The sequence below is a fragment of the Elgaria multicarinata genome, chromosome 18, assembly GCF_023053635.1.
Source record: "Elgaria multicarinata webbii isolate HBS135686 ecotype San Diego chromosome 18, rElgMul1.1.pri, whole genome shotgun sequence".
Classification (NCBI taxonomy): Eukaryota; Metazoa; Chordata; class Lepidosauria; order Squamata; family Anguidae; genus Elgaria; species Elgaria multicarinata.
In genome coordinates this window covers 17,342,416-17,364,910 of record NC_086188.1, presented here as the reverse complement: position 1 = coordinate 17,364,910, position 22,495 = coordinate 17,342,416, and the positions used below count along the sequence as shown (strand labels likewise).

At 46.6% G+C, this 22,495-nt stretch overlaps 1 protein-coding gene across 1 annotated transcript in view; it reads left to right on the top strand.

Moving 5' to 3' along the window:
- Positions 1 to 22,495, top strand: part of BICDL1 (BICD family like cargo adaptor 1) — a 90,747-nt gene that overhangs the window by 31,723 nt on the left and 36,529 nt on the right. Inside the window, exons 4-5 of the mRNA XM_063144224.1 lie at positions 17,560 to 17,676; positions 22,064 to 22,075. Coding sequence (XP_063000294.1) covers positions 17,560 to 17,676; positions 22,064 to 22,075 — 129 coding nt within the window. The remainder of the gene's footprint in view (positions 1 to 17,559; positions 17,677 to 22,063; positions 22,076 to 22,495) is intronic.

Genomic DNA, 22,495 nt, shown 5'->3' with positions numbered 1-22,495 from the left:
CCAGGCATTCAACAGCATTTAACAGCATATGCTGAGTTTTTAACTGACCCAAGAATAGTTGTTTTAAATGGATATTGTTGCTTTTTATACTTTTGGTGGTTTTAAATTTTGTATATCTGTTTTTAATATTCATTGTTTTTTAACTTTTGTAAACCGCCCAGAGAGCTTCGGCTATGGGGTGGTATATAAATGTAATAAATAAATAAGTTAAAAGAGCTGGGTACACTGAGCCTGGAGGAGAGGAGATTAAGGAGAGACATCATAGTGGTCTTCAAATATCTAAGGGCTGTCTTGGAGGCAGTGGAGCAGACTTGTTCTTGGTTACTCCAGAGGGCAGGACTAGAACCAACAGGTGGACATTGCAAGGAAGCAGTGGTAGGAGAGACTTCATGATGGTGAGGAGGGCTGTTTGGTCATTGAAGACCTGGAGGTGGTGGGTTCTCCATTGCTGGAGGTACTTAAGCAGATGCAGGATAGGTCTTTGTTGGGGATGCTGTTGTTGCATGGCAGATCCTGCGTTGAGGATTGGGCTGGACCAGATGTCCTTTCAACTCTGTGAATCTATACCATAGATCCACCTAAGCTAGCATCCTCTTTCCAACAGAGGCCAACCAGCTTCTTCTAGAAGCAAAGCATCTGGTGCTAAGCAGGATCCAAAAAAAACTCCTGTGCATGGCTTTGTTTCCTTTGATAATCCTGATTTATTGCTGTAGATAGATACAATGCCTTTTTGAAGCTGCTTGATCCGGCTGTTTGATCCGTCGGCATCTATTAGTCATCGCCAAATGGATATTTTCTTCCTGCCTAATGGAATCTTGACGTTCAGGCTCAGTTTTAACAACATATTAGTCAATAGCCATTTTAGAACTCCATGGTGGAGTTTTTACACCACTGTTGAGAAATGTGTTGTCTGGCAAAAAAAACCCACCCAATGATGGGTGCAAATACTCCACCCAAATACTCCACACAGAATATCCACACTGTGCAGAGGAGAGTTCCTGCACAACTGTTGTGTGGCAGGCTCTGTGGAATTTCCCATTGCATTGAGTTGACTTTTCCCACTGGCTACAGAGTTCCCTGGAAAGAGCAGTGAAAGGAGTAAGTGCCACTCTAGGAGAGCTGCCGGAATTTTTTTTTATTTTATTTTTTGGCAGCAATGGCTGATGGGATACCATCTGGAGGACTAGGGGAGGAGAGAGGGTGGAGGAACTGTCAATCAAACGTCGCAATGGATTTTACTCAATTCCACGGTAGCCCACAGACACACAACGATGGAGTTAGAACATGTTGTGGGAGGAGAACCCCCTAAAAACTCCACTGTTGAGTGGAGTTTTCACACTGTGTTGACTAACGTGTTGTCTGAACTGAGCCACAGAGGAGGTTTCTGTATCCCCTGCTTCATCCCATCCTGTTTGGTTTTCCCAAAGCCCATTGATTCAAGACTGCTTCAAGTGCTGTTTCTGCGTATGTACTATGTAAGGCAGCTGCTTTTGTGATGCCACCAAATTGCTTATTGACAAAACTCTTAAGAGTTTTCCCCCATTAAAGCAATCAACAACCCAGGGTTTATTCTAAGCATTTTTAGGGCTGTGCAGAGCCCCCCTCCATTCAACTTGGGGTGCTTTGGGGTTGGGCCATCTTGCTTTGGAACTGAATCCAAAACGAGATACCCCCCCCCCCCCAAACACACACACTTGAAGCAGGTCAATACTTGTGGATTCCTGGGTGTGCTGTTTCTGAATAAAATGTATAGAATTGCTCTGTAAATTTTATAAATTTGCAAAATAAGTTTGTTTTAAAAAACTAAGTTACAAATGATGCATTTTCTGTTGCTAAAGCAGTAACGTAATTTCAGGTGTGATTAGAAAGTAAGCATTGCCTATAGTTCAATTCTCCCTCAAATTTCCTTTATATTAAACACACACACACATCCCAAAACTGGGGGGAAGCATGTCTTTTCCCTCCTAAAATTGTCAAGAAATGTTACATCTTTGCCCTGTCTTTAAGGTTGGTGAACCTGTGGCTGCCATTTTAAATTTCCCACAGTGCCCTCAGGCAGCCAACATAGCATTGCCCTGAGGCACTGTGGGAAATCTGAAATGGCTGCCTGTCGGGGGGGGGACGGACCAAAACAGATGGCATCAACAACAATGCCCAAGAAATGCCAGATACTGATACTGCAAGCTTCTCTCTCAGCCTCAGCCTCCCATTTGCAACTAAGATTGTAGTGCCTGAATTTGCTTTCCTTTTCCTCCTCCTCCCTCCCAATCCCCTTTCCTTTTGTGTCATGTCTTTTAGATTGTAAGCCTGTGGGCAGGGACTGTCAAGAAATACTTTTGTAAGCCTCCGTGAGAGCCTTTTTTGGCTGAATGGCGGCATAAAAATCCTTAAATAAATAAAAAATAAAAAATTTGTGAATGGGTGTAAGAATAACGACCTAACTCAGAGGATAGATTGTAAGGATTTCTGAGACTGCAGGCTCTTACAGGCCAGCACTAAGATCTATGGCAGGAATACTGTAGGTGTCTTAGGGTCACATTAGCTCAGTGGAGGCTGGTGGCTCTAATTCCAGTGCGGCTGTGAACTCTAAATTATTATCATCATCATCACTTTCTCACTCATGGCGATTTTTCTAGACGGTCATGACGGGCTTTGCCAAGTCATGCTGTCTTTTACAGATTCAGGAATTTCCTGACAATTGAGCATGTTTTAATTATGACTGCTTTCTGGATGTTGGTGTGGATGTATTTTGGTAGGCCCATTTTGTGAAGGTTTTTTTTTTTATGTGATGTTGGTGACTGATGTGACTAGTGGAATAATTGTGACCTTTTCCTGTTGCCATAGTTCTTTGACTTCCATGGCCAGTGGTGTATATTTCCATCTCTTTTCCTCTTCCTTTTCAACAACATTTTTGTCATTTGGTATTGCTATGTCGATGAGGTATGTATGTTTTTCTTTTTTGTCTATGAAAATTATGTCTGGTTGGTTGCAAGGTATTGTTTTGTCGGTATGAATTGTTCTATCCCAATATATTTTATGATCTGCATTTTCCAAGATTGTTTCGGCTGAATATGTATAGTATGGTGTAGGTTGTTTGATAACGTTTGATAAGGTTGTTGTTGTTGTTGTTGTTGTTGTTATTTACATTCGTATACTGCCTTATAGCCAAAGCTCTCTGGGTGGTTTACATAAGATTAAAGTACCTATCACAAAATGGCTTCAGCACCTTGGATAGTTTCTTTAGAGATGTGGATGATTCTGATTGTAACCCAGAATGGATTCACAATCCCACCCAATGTGGAGCCACCAGCCTTCATGGCATTAGCACTTGCCATTCACAGCCGTGTCAAAGGGTGCTTCTAGGCTAGCTTTTACTGAGCCCTGCATTTAATGGTTTTGGCCTAAGTTACCTGAAGGACCCCTTTCTCCCTTACCAGCCTGTCTGCATTCTGATGTCATTAACAGAGACCTTTCTCATCTGCTCACTGCCAAGAGTGGTTGGGCTGGTGAGTACAAGGGAGAGGGCCTTTTCAGTGGCTGCCCCCCAATTCTGTTATCCACTTCCATCAAGGGTTCGTCAGGCTCGTTCTTTGTAAGTCTTCAGTAGAGATGGATGGATTTTAAAATCTGTTCCGTCTGCATTTTAACATCTATTCTGTCAGGTTCTTTTCATTCTGTCGTCTGCTCGTTGATAGAATCAGAGTTTTTCCAATTGGCCCATATTTGCATTTGTGCAAATTCGTATTTATTTATTTATTTATTTATTACATTTCTATACTGCCCAATAGCCGGAGCTCTCTGGGCGGTTCACAAAAATTAAAAACATTCAAAGTATAAAACAACAGTATAAAACCATAATATAAAATACAATATAAAAGCTCAACCAGATAAAAACAGCAGCAATGCAAAACTACAAATTTAAAACACCAAGTTAAAATTTATTTATAAACTGTTAAAGTGCTGGGAGAATAAAAAGGTTTTCACCTGGCGTCTAAAGGCATATAGTGCAGGTGCCAGGTGAACCTCCTTAGGGAGCTCATTCCACAGCCGGGGTGCCACAGCAGAGAAGGCCCTCCTCCTGGTAGCCACCTGCCTTACTTCCTTTGGCAGGGGCTCAAGAAAAAGGACCCCTGAGGATGACCTTAGGGTCCGGGCAGGTACATATGGGAGGAGGCGTTCCTTCAGATAGCCTGGCCCCAAGCCATTTAGGGCTTTAAATGTTAATACCAGCACTTTGAATCGGGCCCAGACCTGGACTGGCAGCCAATGAAGCTGGAAAAAGATTGGTGTGATGCGGTCTCATCAGCCAATCCCTGTTAGTAACCGTGCTGCCCTTTTTTGTACCAGTTGAAGTTTCTGGACCATTTTCAAAGGCAGCCCCACGTATAACGCATTGCAGTAATCCAAATGAGAGGTTATCAAAGCATGGATAACTGTAGCTAGGCTATCTCTAGGCTATCTTCCGGGGAATGTGCATTTGGGGCTGGTGTTTTCTTTTCTTTTACATTTTCTGTAACTATGTTAGTATAACATTTTAGAAAGTTTAAAAAAAAGCATTCCGCAAGTCTGCAGAATTCATGTGACTCAGGAAAAGCTGGCCTGCTGCGAAATCCGTAGTTCGGATTAATAGAAATCCAAACTCACTCAATTCCTTTGTGGATTTCTTTTTTTTTTAAGTATTTTATTTACGAAATCCAAGGTAATAATGATATCATAACCAAAACATTGACACATGCAGGCTGTTTAATTATTCATTTCAGATTCTATACATATTTTAAAACCGTTGTCGCTGAACGTATTCTTCCTACGTACATTTTAAGCTCTGTTGCACCCACAAAATAATCACTTTTCAATTGTTAGCCTTCCTGACTATTTAGGACCCTTCCAAAAATAGGACTGTGCACTCGGTGGATGATGGTGGTCTGCAGACCCTGTATTAATGTATGTAGTGATGGGGAACCACGTTTCAAAGAGCAAGTCCTGCTTGATTATCTCGTCAATTATGCTGTGTTGTTAGTGATTTCCCTAGTTTTCAGGAAAGTTTTGAAAACCCACTTGCTTTTACTTTCCCTTCCATAATTTGTGGGCTGCAGATTTTATTACTCTCTGTTTTAGTGTGGTTTTATTGAATATTTAGAGAGAGAGAGACAGTTAGTTAGTTTGTGTGTTTTTATCTTGTACATGGCTTTTAGAGGATTTTGCTGTCTAAAAACCCAGCTTTAACATCACTGGCTGCCTATTCGCTACTGGCCTAGGTTTGTTAGTACTAGTGTACAAAGGCCTACTAGCCATTCTGAGACGAATGAAATGCCGCCATGAAGAACCTCAGCGGCAGAGCCTTCTCTGGGGTGGCACCCTCCCTCGTGCGGTTCAGGAGGCAGAAAACATATCTTTTAAACGTCTCCTGAAGACATACCTTTTTTACATAGGCTTTCCCTGGTCTTTAACGTAGCTGGTTTTATATTGCCTTTTAAACTTTTAATGTTTTAAATGTATACTTGTATTTTGCGGTTTTTAATTGTGCACTGCCCAGAGAGCTTCTGGTGATGGGCAGAATAAAAATGTAATAAATAAATAAATAAATAAATAAATAAATAAAACAACTTGGGACCAGGATACCTGAGAGAGTGCCTTCTCCCTTACCAACCTGCCCACTGAGGTCAACCACCAACCATGTGGTGGTTACACATGGCCTGATTGGAGCCCTCCAGGAGAAGAGCCTTGAGTGTGGTGGCCCCTTCTCTTTGGAACTCCCTGCCCCTGGACGTCAGGCAGTCGCCTACACTGTGCTGTTTCCGGCGCCTCCTGAAAACAGCTCTTTTCCAAGAAGCACTCTTCAGCGAACGAGCCACTGTTTTTTTTTTTTTTTACCGTTATTCTGTTTTAATTTGAACAGTTTTAATTTTTTAAAACCTTTTTACCGCTTTGGTTCCTATGTTCACCACTCCGGAATCTAACTTAGATATGGAGCGGTGTACACATATTGTAAATAAATAAATAAATACACTTAAAATAAATAAATACCTTTTTAAAAAGTAAATCTGGAACATATGTGCTGGAGCATGAAGAGCACCCAGCGTCTGGGGGTGGAGGAAGGAAGATGAAAAGGGTCGAAAGTGGCATCAGCAGGCAAGGGAATGATTAATGGTGTGCTCTGGGCACCGTGCCATATCGGCACCATTGAATACGTGGCTAGTGACTGGATTGCATTAGTGGAATGTGCCCTGTAGGGGTGGGTGGGCGCCTTTGAAGGGTATCTGAAGATGGCAACTGGTCCAGAAAGCAGCAACCAGCCAGGATTTTAACTGGTGCGCATCATAGGAACAGGATAGACCCAGTATCTCGATCGTATCTCGGCATGTCTTTCAGATATCTCAGCTTGGCTGCTTCATCATCGTTTGAAACTCAATATGGCAAAGACTGAATTGCTCGTTTTTCCTCCTAAACCTTCTCCTCATCTCTCATTCTCTCTTACTGTCAATGATGTTACGCTTACTCCGGTCAAGGAAGCTCGTAGCCTTGGCTTTATATTTGACTCCTCGCTCTCCTTTATTCCTCATATTGAGGCAGTAGCTAAATCTTGTCGGTTTTTCCTGTATAATATTGCCAGGATTCGATCATTTTTGTCTGTCTCTTCCGCCAAGACGCTTGTTCATGCGCTGGTTATTTCACGGTTGGACTACTGCAACCTTCTTCTCTCTGGCCTTCCTTCTTCTCGCATCAGTCCGTTGGTTTCTGTTCACCACTCTGCTGCTAAGATCATCTTCTTGGCTCGCCGCTCTGACCATGTTACTCCACTTCTGAAATCTCTTCATTGGCTTCCAATTCACTTCAGAATCCAATATAAACTTCTCCTGTTGACCTTCAAAGCTTTTCACTGTCTAGCTCCTCCCTATCTCTCCTCTCTCATCTCACACTATTGCCCCGCTCGTGCTCTTCGCTCCTCTGACGCCATGTTTCTCGCCTGCCCAAGGGCCTCTACTTCCCTTGCTCGGCTCCGTCCATTTTCTTCAGCTGCCCCTTACGCCTGGAACGCTCTTCCAGAACACTTGAGAACTACAACTTCAATCGCAGCTTTTAAAGCTCAACTAAAAACTTTTCTTTTTCCTAAAGCTTTTAAAACTTGATGTTGTGCAGACTTTATACTGTTAGTTTTACCCTACCCTGTGCCTGTTTGCATTCTCTTCCCCTCCTTATTGTTTTACTATGATTTTATTAGATTGTAAGCCTATGCGGCAGAGTCTTGCTATTTACTGTTTTACTCTGTACAGCACCATGTACATTGATGGTGCTATATAAATAAATAAATAATAATAATAATAATAATAATAATAATCCTGGAAGCACTGCAATGGTGGCTAGTTTGTTTCTAAACTCGGATCAAAGGTGCTTCCAGGCCGGGCTCTTCGTCCAGACCACGGGCTCCCAACGCATCCATTCTGATTCTCACCTCGCGCCCACTCTTTTAACAGTTTCTGCGGAGACAGAAAAGATGGAAGGGAGTGCAGGGGAAACGTGGGAGGTTTGCAAGTGGAAGACAGCTTGTGCGAAATGCGGCAGCCAGATTAATAATCTGGGACTAGAAGCTCTGAGCCTGTAAGACCAATTCTGGTCCACTGGCGTTGGCTGCCTGTATGTTTCCGAGCCCGAATCAAGGTGCCGGTTTTAACCTATAAATCCTTGCGCAATGGAGGCTCTGGAAATTGCGCGGTGCCCCCGGTTGCGTCCATGGACCATTCACATCTTTACCTTTGCGTAAAGGGGCCCTTTATGGCCACGGTTGACACAGCGGGAAGAAATATGCAATTTTGTGTGAATGGCTGCCGTGTGCTCTCGAGCGTGGGTCTGTGGACATGCTGCAGGCGTCTGACTGGGTCCAGGGGGCAGACACGGAGCAGTCCATCCGACTCCCAGACTCAATCGTGCACTCGTTACATCCCTATCGAGAATAAATCTTTGTTCAACTAGGACCAGGAAGTCTGAGCAAATTACGCCAATCTTGGCCCTCTTGCATTGGCTGCCTCAATGTTCTCAAGCCTGATTCAAGATGCTGGTTTTAACCTAGAAAGCCTTACACGGCTTGGAACCACAATACCTGATGGAAGGCCTCTCCTGACCCGAACCTAGCTGGACCCTACGATCAACTTCTGGGGCCTTCCTCCAAGTGCCACCTCGGAGGGTGGCGACAAGATAAAGGGCCTTCTCAGTGGTGGCCTCTCCCCGATTATGGAAAGCTCTCCCCACTGAGGCCCACCTGGCACCAACACTGCCATATTTTCAGTGCCGGGTTAAGGCTGTCCCCTACACCCAGGCATTTGATGGCACAGGATGGGGCATTCATGCTGGTGTTTTGAAGAGATCCGGTATTTAATTGAAAATGTTTTGCACTGTTTAAATTGTTTCTAAAACTGGAATTCTTTTTCCTTAATGCTGCGTTTCATCTTGTGGATTGTTGTGAACCGCACAGAGAGCGGTTCGGCTGTTGGGCGGCATAGGAATGAAATATATAAAAATGCATAAATAAATAAAGTGTCGGCTGAGCTCACGGCGTAATTTGTTAACTTTTCAAGCACTAAATTAAGAGTGAAGAAACTTTTCCATCCAGAGGGCCAAACTGGCCCCTGGCCAGAACACGAGTCACGTGCCAGCAGTTTCACACAGGCACCTGTCTTGCCCCCACTCAGCGTACACTACATGATGAGATGGAATCAAGAGGGTGGCCAGACCCACTCACCATATACAAGAGTGCTGTTCCTTTTTGCACGTGCACATTTGCGCAAATCAGCACTCATGCACGTGCATACTTACTTTATGTATTTATTTTATTTACAATATTTATATACCACTCCCCATTCAAAATTTCGGAGCGGTGTACAAGATAAAATAAAACACTTTAAAATAGATTTTAAAAGAAGCAAAATGTACAGTGAACTGTGGCTGGTCATTAAGGAAAGGCTTCTTGGAATAATGACGGTTTCAGGAGGTGCCGAAAGGAATACAAAGTTGGGGCCTGCCTGACCTCCAGAGGCAGGGAATTCCATAGGAGGGGGGCCACCACGCTGAAGGCTCTTCCCCTGGTGGACTCCAATCGGAGGATGGGTCTATGTGGAACCACCAGGAGCGGGCCCTCGGATGACCTCAGTGACCGGGCCGGTTGGCAGGGGAGAAGGCGCATTTGTGCAAATCCCCCCCCTCCCTAGTAAAAAAAAAAATGGTCCACAAATCCACGTAATACGGCTGACTCAAAAAAAGCCACTGTGCTGAAATCCAAACATGTTTGAATCATTTGCGTCTTTCTCCAACAGCCCTAGTTAGAAACAAATGGCTGTGATTTATATTGAGGTTTGCCATTGCTGCTTCAAAGTACGCAACAGACTACGCTACAACCAGATCTTTTCAGAAGATGCTTAGGCTGCCACCTTCCTTCTGCGCATCTCCTGCTCCGTTACTGGCAGATGACGCCTTTGGCGCTTACCGAAATCTATTTTTACACGTTGCAAAGCAGAACTGTAATGATTTCCTATGGGAACATCCTAGAGCTTTTTTGCAAACCGCTGCCACCAATTTCTGGTCTTGGTTTTTCTTTCCTGCAAACAAACAACCCTGGAAGAAAGGGGCTGTTGCTGAAATCAAATTCTCCTGAACTTTTCATCGTGTGTGACTGTGGATCATCCTTCAAGAATCAAGGGCAGAGGCTTGTGTGTGTGTGTGTATGTATAAACCACATCTTTCCCTGTGTGTTTATTGGTGGCGGTTGGTTTTGTGTGCGTGGTTTATAAGTGTAAACTACACAGACCCGACTGTCACCATCAGCTCATTGGTTCCGTCTTCACCGGTACAGTCCCTGGCTGTGTTTTCAGTGATGCTGGTGGAGTTTATCTGCCGTTTTATGCCAATTTGGGGGGTATTTCTGGTGGCATTCCACCACCCCCGCCACCTTCTCCCCTCCAGGGCTAAGATTGTATTTCACAGGTGGGGAAGCTCAGGCCTGGGGGGGGGGGGCAAAGGTAAATGCAGCCCTCCTGGGGTCCCATTCTGATCCTTCAGGGTTCACCATATGGCAACACCCCACCCCCTGGCTCCACCCCCTTTCTAAAAGTTTGACATGCCTCTCCTAAGACTTAGGCCTTAGCTAGGCCTAAGGTTTATCCCGGGGTCATCCCTGCCTGATCCCAGGATCCCGTGTGTCGTTTACATGAACAGGGATGACCCTGGGATGAACCGGGATAAACCTTAGGTCTAGCTAAGGCCTTAGTTTCTGGTATTCAGAGCTTTCAGCAAAAACATGCTGGTATATTTTGGCCACACCCTTTTTGCTTTGGCTCCACCCACCCCTGGAATGCAGCCTTCGAGGACTTGTCTGAAATTGAATTTGGCCCTCAGGCAGATGTTTATAGCAGCGGTATTTCTCTCTCTTCTCCCCAGTTTCTCTGCCCACGTCTGTCACCATTTACTGGCCAGCGACAGCAGCCCCTGGAGGCCTGGATGAGGCCTGGATTCAGCCCGGCCATTGCACATTTTCACTGAAAGCATGCCAGCATCTGTCTTGCAGCCCGTGTCTTATGGACTGCAGTGGGACCTGAGTGCTCTGCTTCTAGATTTAACCCCATGGACACGATCCGTTAGTGTGGTGTAGTGGCTACCGTGTTGGACTGGGAGTCGGGAGATCCGGGTTCCAGTCCCCACACTCAGCCATGGAAGCTCACTGGGTGGCTTTGGGCCAGTCGCAGACCCTCAGCCTGGCCTACCTCACAGGGTGGTGGTTGTGAGGATAGAAATGGAGAGGAATATATATGCTGCCTTGGGTTCCTTGGAGGAAAAAAGGGTGGGATATAGAGAATGTCAGAATTAAAATCCTCAATATTTACCAGGCCCCAAAATGGCAGCTATTTTTCTTGCAGGGGTGCCATGGGAGGGGTGTCATTTCCTTAAATTCACTAAGATGGCACATTGTTTTAACTGTTTTAATTGTTTTACTGTTTTTAAATTATATATTTTAACTTGGTTTATGGTTTAATTTGTTTTTAGCTGTGTATATTTACTGTTTTATATATGCTTTTATCTGTGCACTGCCCTGAGATCTTAATGATATAGGGCGGGATATAAATGTTTTAAATAAATAAATTTCAGATGGTGGGGAAGGCGGAGAAATTCGAAGCAAAATTCCAGTATCTGTTCATGGCGCTCTCAGATTTGGTGAACCTTTATGCACCGGAATAAGTATAGCAATATTATCAACACAAGTCAGTCATTCTTTTTTTCTTTGCTTTCCCCCCCCCTTTATTTTTATTATTTATTTATTTAAGGATTTTTATGCCGCCATTCAGCCAAAAAAGGCTCTCACGGCGGCTTACAAAAGTATTTCTTGACAGTCCCTGCCCACAGGCTTACAATCTAAAAGACATGACACAAAAGGAAAGGGGATTGGGAGGGAGGAGGAGGAGGGGGGAAAGGAAAGCAAATTCAGGCACTACAATCTTAGTTGCAAAGTTCAGCAGTTACAGGTGACAGCAGGAGGGAGGGGGCTCTCAGCTGGAGCTGGAGCCAGGCACGGTGGAGAGGTGCCTGGCTGCTGCTTCCTCCCTCACTGGTGGCCTCTGCAGAGACAGTTGGTAGCAGGAGGGAGGGGGCTCTCAGCTGGTGCTGGACCCAGGCACGGTGGAGAGGGGCCTGGCTGCTGCTTCCTCCCTCACTGGTGGCCTCTGCAGAGACAGTTGGTAGCAGGAGGGAGGGGGCTCTCAGCTGGAGCTGGACCCAGGCACGGTGGAGAGGGGCCTGGCTGCTGCTTCCTCCCTCACTGGGGGCCTCTGCAGAGACAGTTGGTAGCAGGAGGGAGGGGGCTCTCAGCTGGAGCTGGACCCAGGCACGGTGGAGAGGGGCCTGGCTGCTGCTTCCTCCCTCACTGGGGGCCTCTGCAGAGACAGTTGGTAGCAGGAGGGAGGGGGCTCTCAGCTGGAGCTGGACCCAGGCACGGTGGAGAGGCGCCTGGCTGCTGCTTCCTCCCTCACTGGGGGCCTCTGCAGAGACAGTTGGTAGCAGGAGGGAGGGGGCTCTCAGCTGGTGCTGGACCCAGGCACGGTGGAGAGGCGCCTGGCTGCTGCTTCCTCCCTCACTGGTGGCCGTTATGAACAAGCACAGGGATTTGTGTTTTTGGCATGCGCTCCTAAAACATGGGCCCATTTAATTGTTTGTGATAATAGTGATTGAAACAAGTGAGCTGGGCAGACGTAACTGTACCTGAAGAATAATTATTTGCATGTGGTCTGAAACATGGGCGGCGGGCAGAGGGAGAAATATACCTTCTCTCAAAATGACACACACATACCCAGTTTTGTTGCTCATGGTATACCTTCTCTTTTTGTGTTCCCATTGTGCGGTAGGTGGCCAAATGGATTTTGCAAGTCGCTTTTGTTCAAATTCTAACCGGCACAAACAAGCCAGTTTCTTGATTATTATGGGGCTCAGACTGGAGATGGAACTCATGTCTGTAGTTGTCAACTAGCGATTTTAAAACTCGTTCACGGCTTCTGATGATGCTCGGTTGGCTTGCAGGGCTTTGCTATGTGTCAGGTCTTGAGCAGGGGTCAGGTTTCTCAGGAACTAAGGTGGAAAGTAATCAGCACCATGGAGAGCGCCAAGTGGTGCTGGGGTTGGAGGCCAAGTAGGGTTCTCTGTATGTTGCTCCAACAAGGGTCAGAGCAAGACTGAAACTTAAACAGGAAGTTACTGAGCTTTAGGCTGGTTAGCTCCTCCTTACTGAGGCTTTGACCTTTGGAACTTTTCTATGCGCGGTTGGTAATTGGCTGTTAATCTGCTGTATCTCCTTTCAATGCAGAGTTGAGATCCAAGCGCACTACATGAGGTGCATTTCACTTCCTGCTTTTCTGCTACATAACCTCTAGGTGGCACTGTGGTATAGCGGAATAACGCAAAACACAAGAGGAAATAGCTCTTCCTTTCACTTTAACAATTAAATGCTGCATTTTCCCTGCTCTGAAAAAAAAAGTTGCCAAAAGTGCTGGTTAGTCACAGTAGCGAAACTGGAGGGTCACAATGTCATCTAAAGAACCCGTATATAACCATGAGTAGGGAATGATGAGCACATGATAAATGCCTCGTATAGAAAAGCCCTTAAAGGAGCATGGTCTATTTTAGCAGCCTCAAGCTTTGGCGATGGGGGAATGGTTATGGCATGCTAGCGGATTTGTGGCTTGAGTCCTCAGAGTCTGACGATGGTAATGAAGGTTCTCTTGATGCAAGAGAGCCAGCCCCTGGGGTTCCTCTTGAGAACAGAGTCATGTGGAAATAGAAGCCTCATGATGCTTCTCAGTGGCTGACTCTTCTACTGACTCTGGAGCCTCTTCTGAGGACAAGGGGACAGAATCCTCTGAGGAGGAGGATTCAGGATGTTGTTCGATGACAAAAACCAAATACCCAGGTGCTTCCAGAGGAGGCCTTTTTTTTAATCATGCAGTCATCCTGCTTCAGTCATAGGATTCTACCCTCCTGTGTTTTCCTGCTTTCTGGCTTCTTTCTTTCCACAAAAGGTCTCTTAAGCAAGAATTGCTTCACAGTGGGAATTGCTCCTAGCACTACCGGTCAGAAGGTATTGTGTAGTAATTCTGTCCTGTTCCTTTCTTTCTTTTTTCTTAATGGATTTTCTGCGACAAGGAGAAAGATGGAACGAGCAGTGGGAAAACATCGTGGGCTTCTGAGTAGGAAGATGCTGCCATTTGACCCCCTTGTGGCTGGTGGTGTAGTGGTAAATTTTGAAATACAGGCACTCATTATAGTATTCTCCATAGCCCACACACACAAGGAGAGTCCCAGAATTCAGGCAGCTGTATTGATCCATACCAACAAAACAGTTCCAGCAGTTTTCATCTCCAGCAAGACAGGGCTGGCCCAAGATATCTCATTGTCTGAGGCAAAAAACAAGATGGCACCCTCTCCCATTCCATGTACAAAAGCCAACTGGACTGTTTCTTCAACAGTGACTCCTGTTGTTTTCAGTCTGATACTGCATTTTAAATCCTTGGACATATGAAGAGCCCTGCTGAATCAGACCATCTAGTCCAGCACTCTGTTCGCACAGTGGCCAACCAGCCGTTGACCAGGGATGAATAAGCGGGACATGGTGCAACAGCACTCTCCCACCCATGTTCACCAGCAACGGGTGTTTATACGCTTACTGCCTCTGATACTGGAGGTAGCACATAGCCATCAGGACTAGTAGCCCTTGATAGCCTTCTCCTCCAGGAATTTATCCAACCGCCTTTTAAAGCCATCCAAATCGGTGGCCATCACCACATCTTGTGATAGCAAACTCTATAGTTTGTGCTGTGTGAGTGAAGAAGTCCTTCTTTTTATCAGTCTTGAATCTCCCACCAATCAGCTTCATGGGGCGACCCCATTGGGTTATGAGAGAATAAGAAAAATGTCCCCTCGACTGCCCTTAAAGGCTGCAGAGTAGGTTTCATGTCTAACCCTACTGCCCCTGTTTTGGGAGAAGATGTTTCAGGTAATCAATCAAAATAAGATTCAGAACTAGAAGATGCAGCGCCAGACACCAGCCAGCCTGGACCAGTGGGGGAGGAAGCTCTCACGGGCGATTCCCCAGCTGGGAGTCAGCCCTCTCCAGAGCTTATCTCCTCAAGGCCAAATCCTACACACTCAGTGGGAACTGAGGTTTCTTCCAGGGGTGAGGGTCCCGACAAGCTAGCTGACGCTAGGGTCTGCCAGAAGCTCAAACTCATGTGGCGGAAGGAAGGCGTAAGAAAGTCGGTTTGTTTACGCCAGAACCTGCCTCCGCACCAGGCGCTCTGAAGTTACAGGCACTTGATAAGTGGCTTCCCATTCTTCTTGAGTGGACAATTGTCTTGCTTGGTTTGCCTAGTTTTGCCTAGTGGGATGTTTCCAAGAGGTTAGACTCTATTCAGGTGGAAGGGATGTTTGTTGCTTAATAAAAGCTTTATAGATTACTTAGCAAGCCTCGTCATTTGCCTCCCAACGAAAGCAGGAGTGTTCTGAAAAACATGACACTTCAACGGACAGAAGTGTTTCCTCTCATGGAAAGTCCCTTCCTGTTGCGGAAGGGACTTCCTGGATCCAGCCCTTCGTCTGCTAGATTGACCATATGAAAAGGAGGACTGGGCTCCTCTATCTTTAACAGTTGCATAGAAAAGGGAATTTCAGCAGGTGTCCTTTGTATGCATGCAGCACCTGGTGAAAATCCAGGCAGGGTTCCTGCAGCTTTAACTGTTGTGTTGAAGAGGGAACTTCACCAGGTTCTCCATATATACAAATGACACCTGCTGAAATTCCCTTTTCAATACAACTGTTAAAGATACAGGAGCCCGGAGAAGAGCTCCACAAAGCCCCATGCTCTTGCGAAGGAGCACGCGTTCCTTTTCATCAAGAACGGGTCTCTCAGAGCATGGTGCCCTGGAGCTGCCTGCTGTACCACCCTTACAATGCCACGATAGTGGCTCTCCCTTGTAAAGAAGACACGCCAGACACCAGCCAGCCTGGACCAGTGGGGGAGGAAGCTCTTATGGGCGATTCCCTAGCTGGGAGTCAGCCCTCTCCAGAGCTTATCTCCTCAAGGCCAAATCCTACACACTTGGTGGGAAGTGAGGTTTCTTCGGAGAGCGCCCCGACAAGCTAGCTGAATCTAGGGTCCGCTGGAAGCTCAAACGCACAGGGCAGAAGGAAGGCATGAGAAAGTCGGTTCGATTATACTAGAACCTGCCTCCGCACCAGGCGCTCTGAAGTTACAGGCTTCCTATAGTGGCTTTCTAAGCTTGTCTTGCTTAGTTTGCATAGTTTTGCCTAGGGGGACTTTTCCAAGAGGTTAGACTCTCTTCGGGTAGAAGAGATGTTTGTTGCTTAATAAAAGCTTTGTGGATTACTTAGCAAGCCTCGTCATTTGCCTCCCATCGAAAGCAGGAGTGTTCTGAGCAACACAACAGTAGGTTAGGGGGCATAGGGTAGGCTGTTTGGCATTCAGCTCTCTCCTCCAACGCTTGGTTGCTGCCTACCAGCATCTTCTTCCTGAAGCGAGTGCTTCACTCTGCCTCATAGTAGGGCCGGCCCTGCACCAGGAGCAGGTAAAGCTAATGAGTCTTAATTTCCTATTGAAGACCAAGCCACCCCCAAATACTTGTTACATCAGGGAACAATGTATTGTTGCTGGGAAAATTCAAACTACCCTCCCCCTGCCCCCTTTAGCAACTGTGAGGATTGGAGCTTATTTCTGAGGGAACAGGGGGTGGCAGATGATGTCAGAGTCCCTGCTAATAAAAAAATCTGGGGGCTTCGGCCTTACAAGCATTGGTTCCACTGCACCATTGGTGATGACATAATAAAAGCCTCATCATAAGCATCCAATGTCTTCTGATTGGTAGCACTAGGGACCCTCCTTCTGGGTGGACCTGGTAGGGGTCAAGGGGTGGAGCCAAGAGCAGATTTTGGGTGAGGGGGTGGAGCCAATAAAAGTGTGGGTCAGTTGATTCCGCCCCCCTCATCCTGTGGTTCAAAATACCTAATTTATTTAACAAATAATAATAATAATAATAATAATAATAATAATAATAATAATAATAATAATTTATTTATTTATTTCCTGGCTCTCCCTTTGGATTGAAAGTGCTACATAGACAAGGGAAGTGCTTGAGGGCTGGGAAACTTACTCCTGTTCTGTTTTGTGAGGATAGAATCACAAGGTTTGGAGGCTTCGAGTTAGTAGGTACCTAGAATCATAGAATAGTAGAGTTGGAAGGGACCTATAAGGCCACCTTGTCCAACCCCCTGCTCAGTGCAGGAATCCACCCTAAAGCATCCCTGATGAGACACACACACCCTGCAATAGTAACAAAGTGTTGGCAGTTCAGAAACGTTGCCCGGACGTTGGCCTCATCCTGAGGCAGCCAGTAATGTTCTTGCATCTGAATTTCCAATACATGGGTCCTAGTCATAGTGTTCTGGGAGAGGAAGAAGGAACCGAAATGGTAGTCAGTTCCATCTGGCCCGATGAGCTGGGCTTTACTGTCTGTCCTCTCCCTCAGATTCAATCACATTACCTCCCTCACATACCCACTCCCTCAGATTCAGATCTTGTGTCTGAGGAAGAGCCAGCAAAGCCCACGCCATCAGCTCAGCTGGGACCAGCCTCCATTTTACCTCATCTTTCCTGTCTTCTCAGCAGTCCTTCCAGTTGTTCAGCATTATATAAATTATGTATCTTTAAGAACTGGCACCTGAATTTGCTTGCTTTTGCCTTCCCTCCCCAATCCCCTTTCCTTGTATCTATTGAATTGAAAGCTTCCCGGCAGGAACTATCATCTTAATCTCTGTACCCTGCTTAGAATTATTTTGTCAGTTTAGAAATGATAAATAATTTCTGCTTTTGACTTCTGAAAGGAAAAGAGAGTCCTTATTTTCTATTTCTAGGGGATGGTGGTGGATATGTGTAAATGGAAGAGAACCCAATTGCGCTCGCTCTCCATTTTCCAATAAATTTCTCATGAGTTAAATTTGTGGTCCATTCTTGTTTTTCAGGCGTCGGAGGTGGAAAGACAGCTCTCTATGCAGGTTCATGTCCTCCAAGAGGACTTCAGGGAGAAGAAGTCATCGACCAACCAGCACATAGTACGACTTGAGAGTCTCCAAGCAGAGGTGAGTCCTCCATGGTTGGGATTGTTTATGGTCCACTTTTTTTTAAAAAAAAAAGCAGCTTTCCCTAATCTGGTGCCCTCCAGATGTTTTGGACTTCAATTCCCATCAGCCCCAGCCTGTATGGCCAATGGGCATTATCCAAAACTCCTGGAGGGCACCAGGTTGGGGGAAAGACTGGATTTAGGAATGAAAAGGCCACCATTGCAACTCTGCAAGTCCAAAGCATGCATTCAGTAGAATTAAATGGTAAAGGTCTTCCTGGAGTGTTCCACACGAGGCTGCTGGTGGGGGGACTGCATGTTTGAATGCTTCCCTGGTCATAGCATGACAGGAAGAAAGTTAGGCTGAACCTTTCTCCTTGATTGCTGGAACGGGGAGGGGGCAGGTAGTGGCATTGTACATACAGAGGGAGTATTTTAGATGGCGAAGAGTTTCCAAACGTTCAGTCCCTCGCCTACAGATTAAACTGGTACAGTCCAGGACGAGCTTGGCCACTCCATTTTCTGACTAAACCGGATTTGGGAACCCGGCTTTTCAGACTCTGAGCGTAGAACTCAGAATTGGAATTCTTGTTCCTTCGGCAAACCTCTTAGGGTATCCACTTTGACTTTATTGTTCTAGACGTCATGGTTATGGAAATCTTACACACACACAGATAATATCTGCAGCAAAGAAACCGGAAGCTGAGCAGATGTGACTTTTACCAAGAAGGGAAGCTCCTGTCCTTTGCCCAGCTGGCTTTCCCTCCTTTGGGCCTCTGGATCCCCAGGCCCATCAACTTGAAGCTCCTGTTCTCCCGGTGACCCACATGTCCCGTTGTGTTCCTTTGTCCCTCCCTCTCCCTGTAGCTAAAAAAAGTAGTTGCAAAGCATTCCAAAATGCTGCAGAGAAAGATATTGTTGCAATTTTCTTATTTTTACGCCTGACGGTGCCATTTTCAGTTTCCTGCTATTTCTAGTATTCAATGCTATCCCCGCCCTACTCGGGGCAGCAAAATGCGTTGAGTTTGCAAAACAAATATCTACAAAGAACTTCAAGGGCTACGGCAGGCATCATTAAAAAAAAATTAAAAGCCCCACAGCGCTGCAAAAGTCATTTGAGCCCTTTATTGTGTGTACATCCTGCTAAGTTCTGTCCACACCTGTAAGCGTGACATCACTGCCAGGGGTGGGGCTATTTCAAGCTCTGCACGTTATTCATAACTTCCTTTGCTGCAGTAGTGGCTGCTGTGGTCAGTAATGTAGAGGACCGGTCACCAGAGACGGAGCCATCCCACAGGGGAAAGGCAATGCCCATGTGCAATTTATTTATTTATTTATTATTGCATTTATATCCTGCCTTTTTTCCTCCAACGAACCCAAAGTGGCATACATAATCCTCATCCTCCTCTCCATGTTATCCTCACAACAACAACCCTGTGAGGTAGGTAGGTTGGGCTGAGAGTGTGTGACTGGCCCAAAGTCACCCAGTGGATTTCCATGGCCGAGTGGGGACTAGAACCCGAATCTCCCGACTCCCAGTCCGACACTCTAGTCCAGCCTTCCTCAACCTGGGGCGCTCCAGATGTGTTGGACTACAACTCGCAGAATGCTCCAGCCAGCTGCTGGGGCATTCTGGGAGATGCAGTCCAACACATCTGGAGCGCCCCAGGTTGAGGAAGACTGCTAGTCTAGTCACTACACCACACTGGCTCTCAGGTGCTGGGAATTTGACAAATGATGCTCAGGCACTGGGAAATCCTTCCTGGGCTGCAGCAGCTGCATGATGGAAGAAGATGATGCATAGAAGAAAGATCCCCCCCTTTTTAACATGTTGGCCATAGGTGGGTGGGGGAAGGCTTGCTGGGGGAGGGCACCGAACACCCTACCCTCTGATAGGCACCACACCTGGCTGTAGGTGTCATTGCATGATTACCTTTTTTTAAAATCAATTGTTTAATTGTTGTTAAATGTTTTCAGGCAAAAGCTTTTTTTTTTTTTTAATGAAATGGAGCTATAGTGCTATAATGCCATAATGTTAAAAGGTGAATTAAAAACACACACCTAGAACCCTCCTGGTCATTGACAAAAGGGTAATGATGATTTAAAATTTGCCTTGCTGTATGATCATGTTATCATAGTGTACAAAAATTAACATTAGAACATTATGGTGTTATAGGGCTCTCGCTCCCTTTTTAAAATAAATAAGTAAAAGAGAGGGGATGACCATGAGTCTGGTCCTTCAAGGAAAAGAAGGCAAATAGCACACCCTTTAAGGTTTTAAATATGGGTGAGCAAGACTAGGGTCAGCCCCAAGGGCAGGTATGGGAGAGGGCCCACGCTCTGGCAGGGGCTCATTAACCCCCACCTCCACCGCCCCGGAGCTGCGCCTCTTCTTCCCCACTGCAACCTGCTTGTCCATTTGCCCCGTGCTCTGGCCCAGACAACAGGGGTAGTGAAAAGGAGGAGCAGGAGACGCCACTGCTGACTTCATAGAATCATAGAAGAGTAGAGTTGGAAGGGGCTTATAAGGCCATCAAGTCCAACCCCCTGCTCAGAGCAGGAATCCACCTTAAAGAAATAGGCTTCATGGGTTTTTATGCCTGTCAAGCAAGTGAGTGGTAGCAACGATGAGAAAGAGGAGCTGGTGACCATGGAAGCAAGAAGGTGGACGCGCTGAGGGAAAGGTCCCATGGAGGGTCTCTTGCCCAAGAGCCTTCCAAAACCCAGAGCCAGTGTGGTGCAGTGGCTAGAGTGTCGGACTGAGAGTGGGGAGATCTGGGTTCTAGTCCCCATTCAACCACGGAAGCTCACTGGAGGGTGACTTTGGGCCAGTCGCAGACTGTCAGCCCAGCCTACCTCACAGGGTTGTTGTTGTTGTTGTGAGGATAAAATGGAGAGGAGGAGGGTTATATATGCCACCTTGGTTTCCTCGGAGGAAAAAAGAGGTGGGGTATAGATATTATAATAATAATAATCCATTAGTCACGTTAGTCACCGGCATCACATCAAAAAACTAGACAGAAATCCTTCAGAAACTGGGCCATGAGAAGGCGGAGTCACCGAGGGAGGGGGCCCATGGAGGGTGGCTTGCGCAAGGGCCCCCAAGACACCGGAGCCTGCACTGAGCAAGGCAGCCTGCACCGTCTAGCTCACTCTGGCCGTAACTCTGTGGCGAGGCACATGCTTAGCAATGGAGGAGTCTTGCACGCTGAGACCCTCAACAGCATCTCTGATAGCAGGGCTAGAAAAAAACCTCCCCAGTTACGCAGAAGCGGACAATAGAGGGTTAGAGAGAGCCCCGCTCTGACCTAGCGTAAAGTAGCCACGTATGTTTGTGGTCAAGCTCAACCCTGAATATCAGCAGCTGACTTTCAGTAGAGGCTGTTGGCTCCGAAATCAGTGGGGCAGTCGATCTGCTCCGGGTTTCAGTCAGAACTCTGAAGGAGCTGTCCAAAGTGTGGAACCCTATTCCCCCCCCCCCCAAAGGGATCCAGAACCCCGGAGAAGTCCTTTGGAGTCCTGACTGAAACCTGGAGCGGATTCACTGCCCCACTGACCTCGGAGCCACCAGACTTGGCCCACTGCAGCCTTGACATCTCTGGCAGAGGTATTTCCAAGCCCTGATGGGGAAGGTTCTATTGGATAAAGCGAGGTTGCAGAAGCTGAAGTCCATGGGCCAAATCCAGCATGCTTGGGGGCCTAGTCTAAGCCTCTGAGGATCCCCCGATAGCCACGCCTCCTTTTCCAGGACCGCCGGTCGTTTGGTGGTGTTTTTGCATCTTTCCTTCACCATTCTAAAAAGTTGCAATGCCTCTTTTAAGGCTGTAAAGCAGCAGTTTCTGCAGCTGAAACTCTCCCCATGGCCTGTGTTCGATCCCAGCGGAAGCTGGTTTCAGGCAGCCGGCTCGGGTCGACTCAGCCTTCCATCCTCCCGAGGTTGGTAAAATTAGTTCCCAGTTAGCTGGGGGAAAGGTCATCACGGCCGGGGAAGGCAACGGCAAACCACCCCTCTATAAGGCCTGCCAAGAAAACGTCGGCGAAAGCTGGCGTCCCTCCAAGGTCAGTAATGACTCAGTGCTTGCACGAGAGGTTCCTTTCCTTCCCTATCGGCAGGAAGACCTTCAAGCTACAATATGCTAATTGTTGCCACGCCCCTTTGTCTTTGGCTCCTCCCACCACTGCAATGCAGGCCCCACCCCCTGAGCTTCTCCAAAATTGCGTTTGGCCGTTGGGCTGAGGTTCAACACTCCTGTTAAAAAGTGATGGCGGCGCTGTGTGTGTTTCCCTTTCGAGAAGAGGAATTTCCCCCTTAAGTTTGTCTCTTTCTTGTTTCCTCCTTCCATCAACCCTGACTTGCCCCGTCTTTCCTCGCCTCCCTGCCCCCTTCTTTCTTGGCCGTGGAGCAGCAAATCCTCGAAGTAAGTACGGAAGCTTTCATGGGGTTTGCAGTTGCATGTCCATCGCCGCCGCCCCTCCCACTTTTGCATGTCTCACTTTTGTCGTACTCTTTACATCTTTAGCTCTGTGGATCACTGAGGCTTCCTCATCTGCTTTTTGTCTCTGCTGGGGTGCAATGAGAGTTTATGTTTGAGGTTGTGCTTTCACGTTATTGGATTATTATTGTTTTAAAAGAAAAGAAACGTGCGCGGTACTTAAGAACACAGCATCTGTGTTTATGTTTGATTCTTTCTGACGAATTCCCCTCTGAATTGCCATGCTGGGTCAACCAAGTGATCTTGAGAACATCAGAAGAGCCCTGCTGAATCAGACCAGGGGTCCATCTAGTCCAGCACTCTGTTCACACAGTGGCCAACCAGCCCTCGGCCAGGGACCAAGAA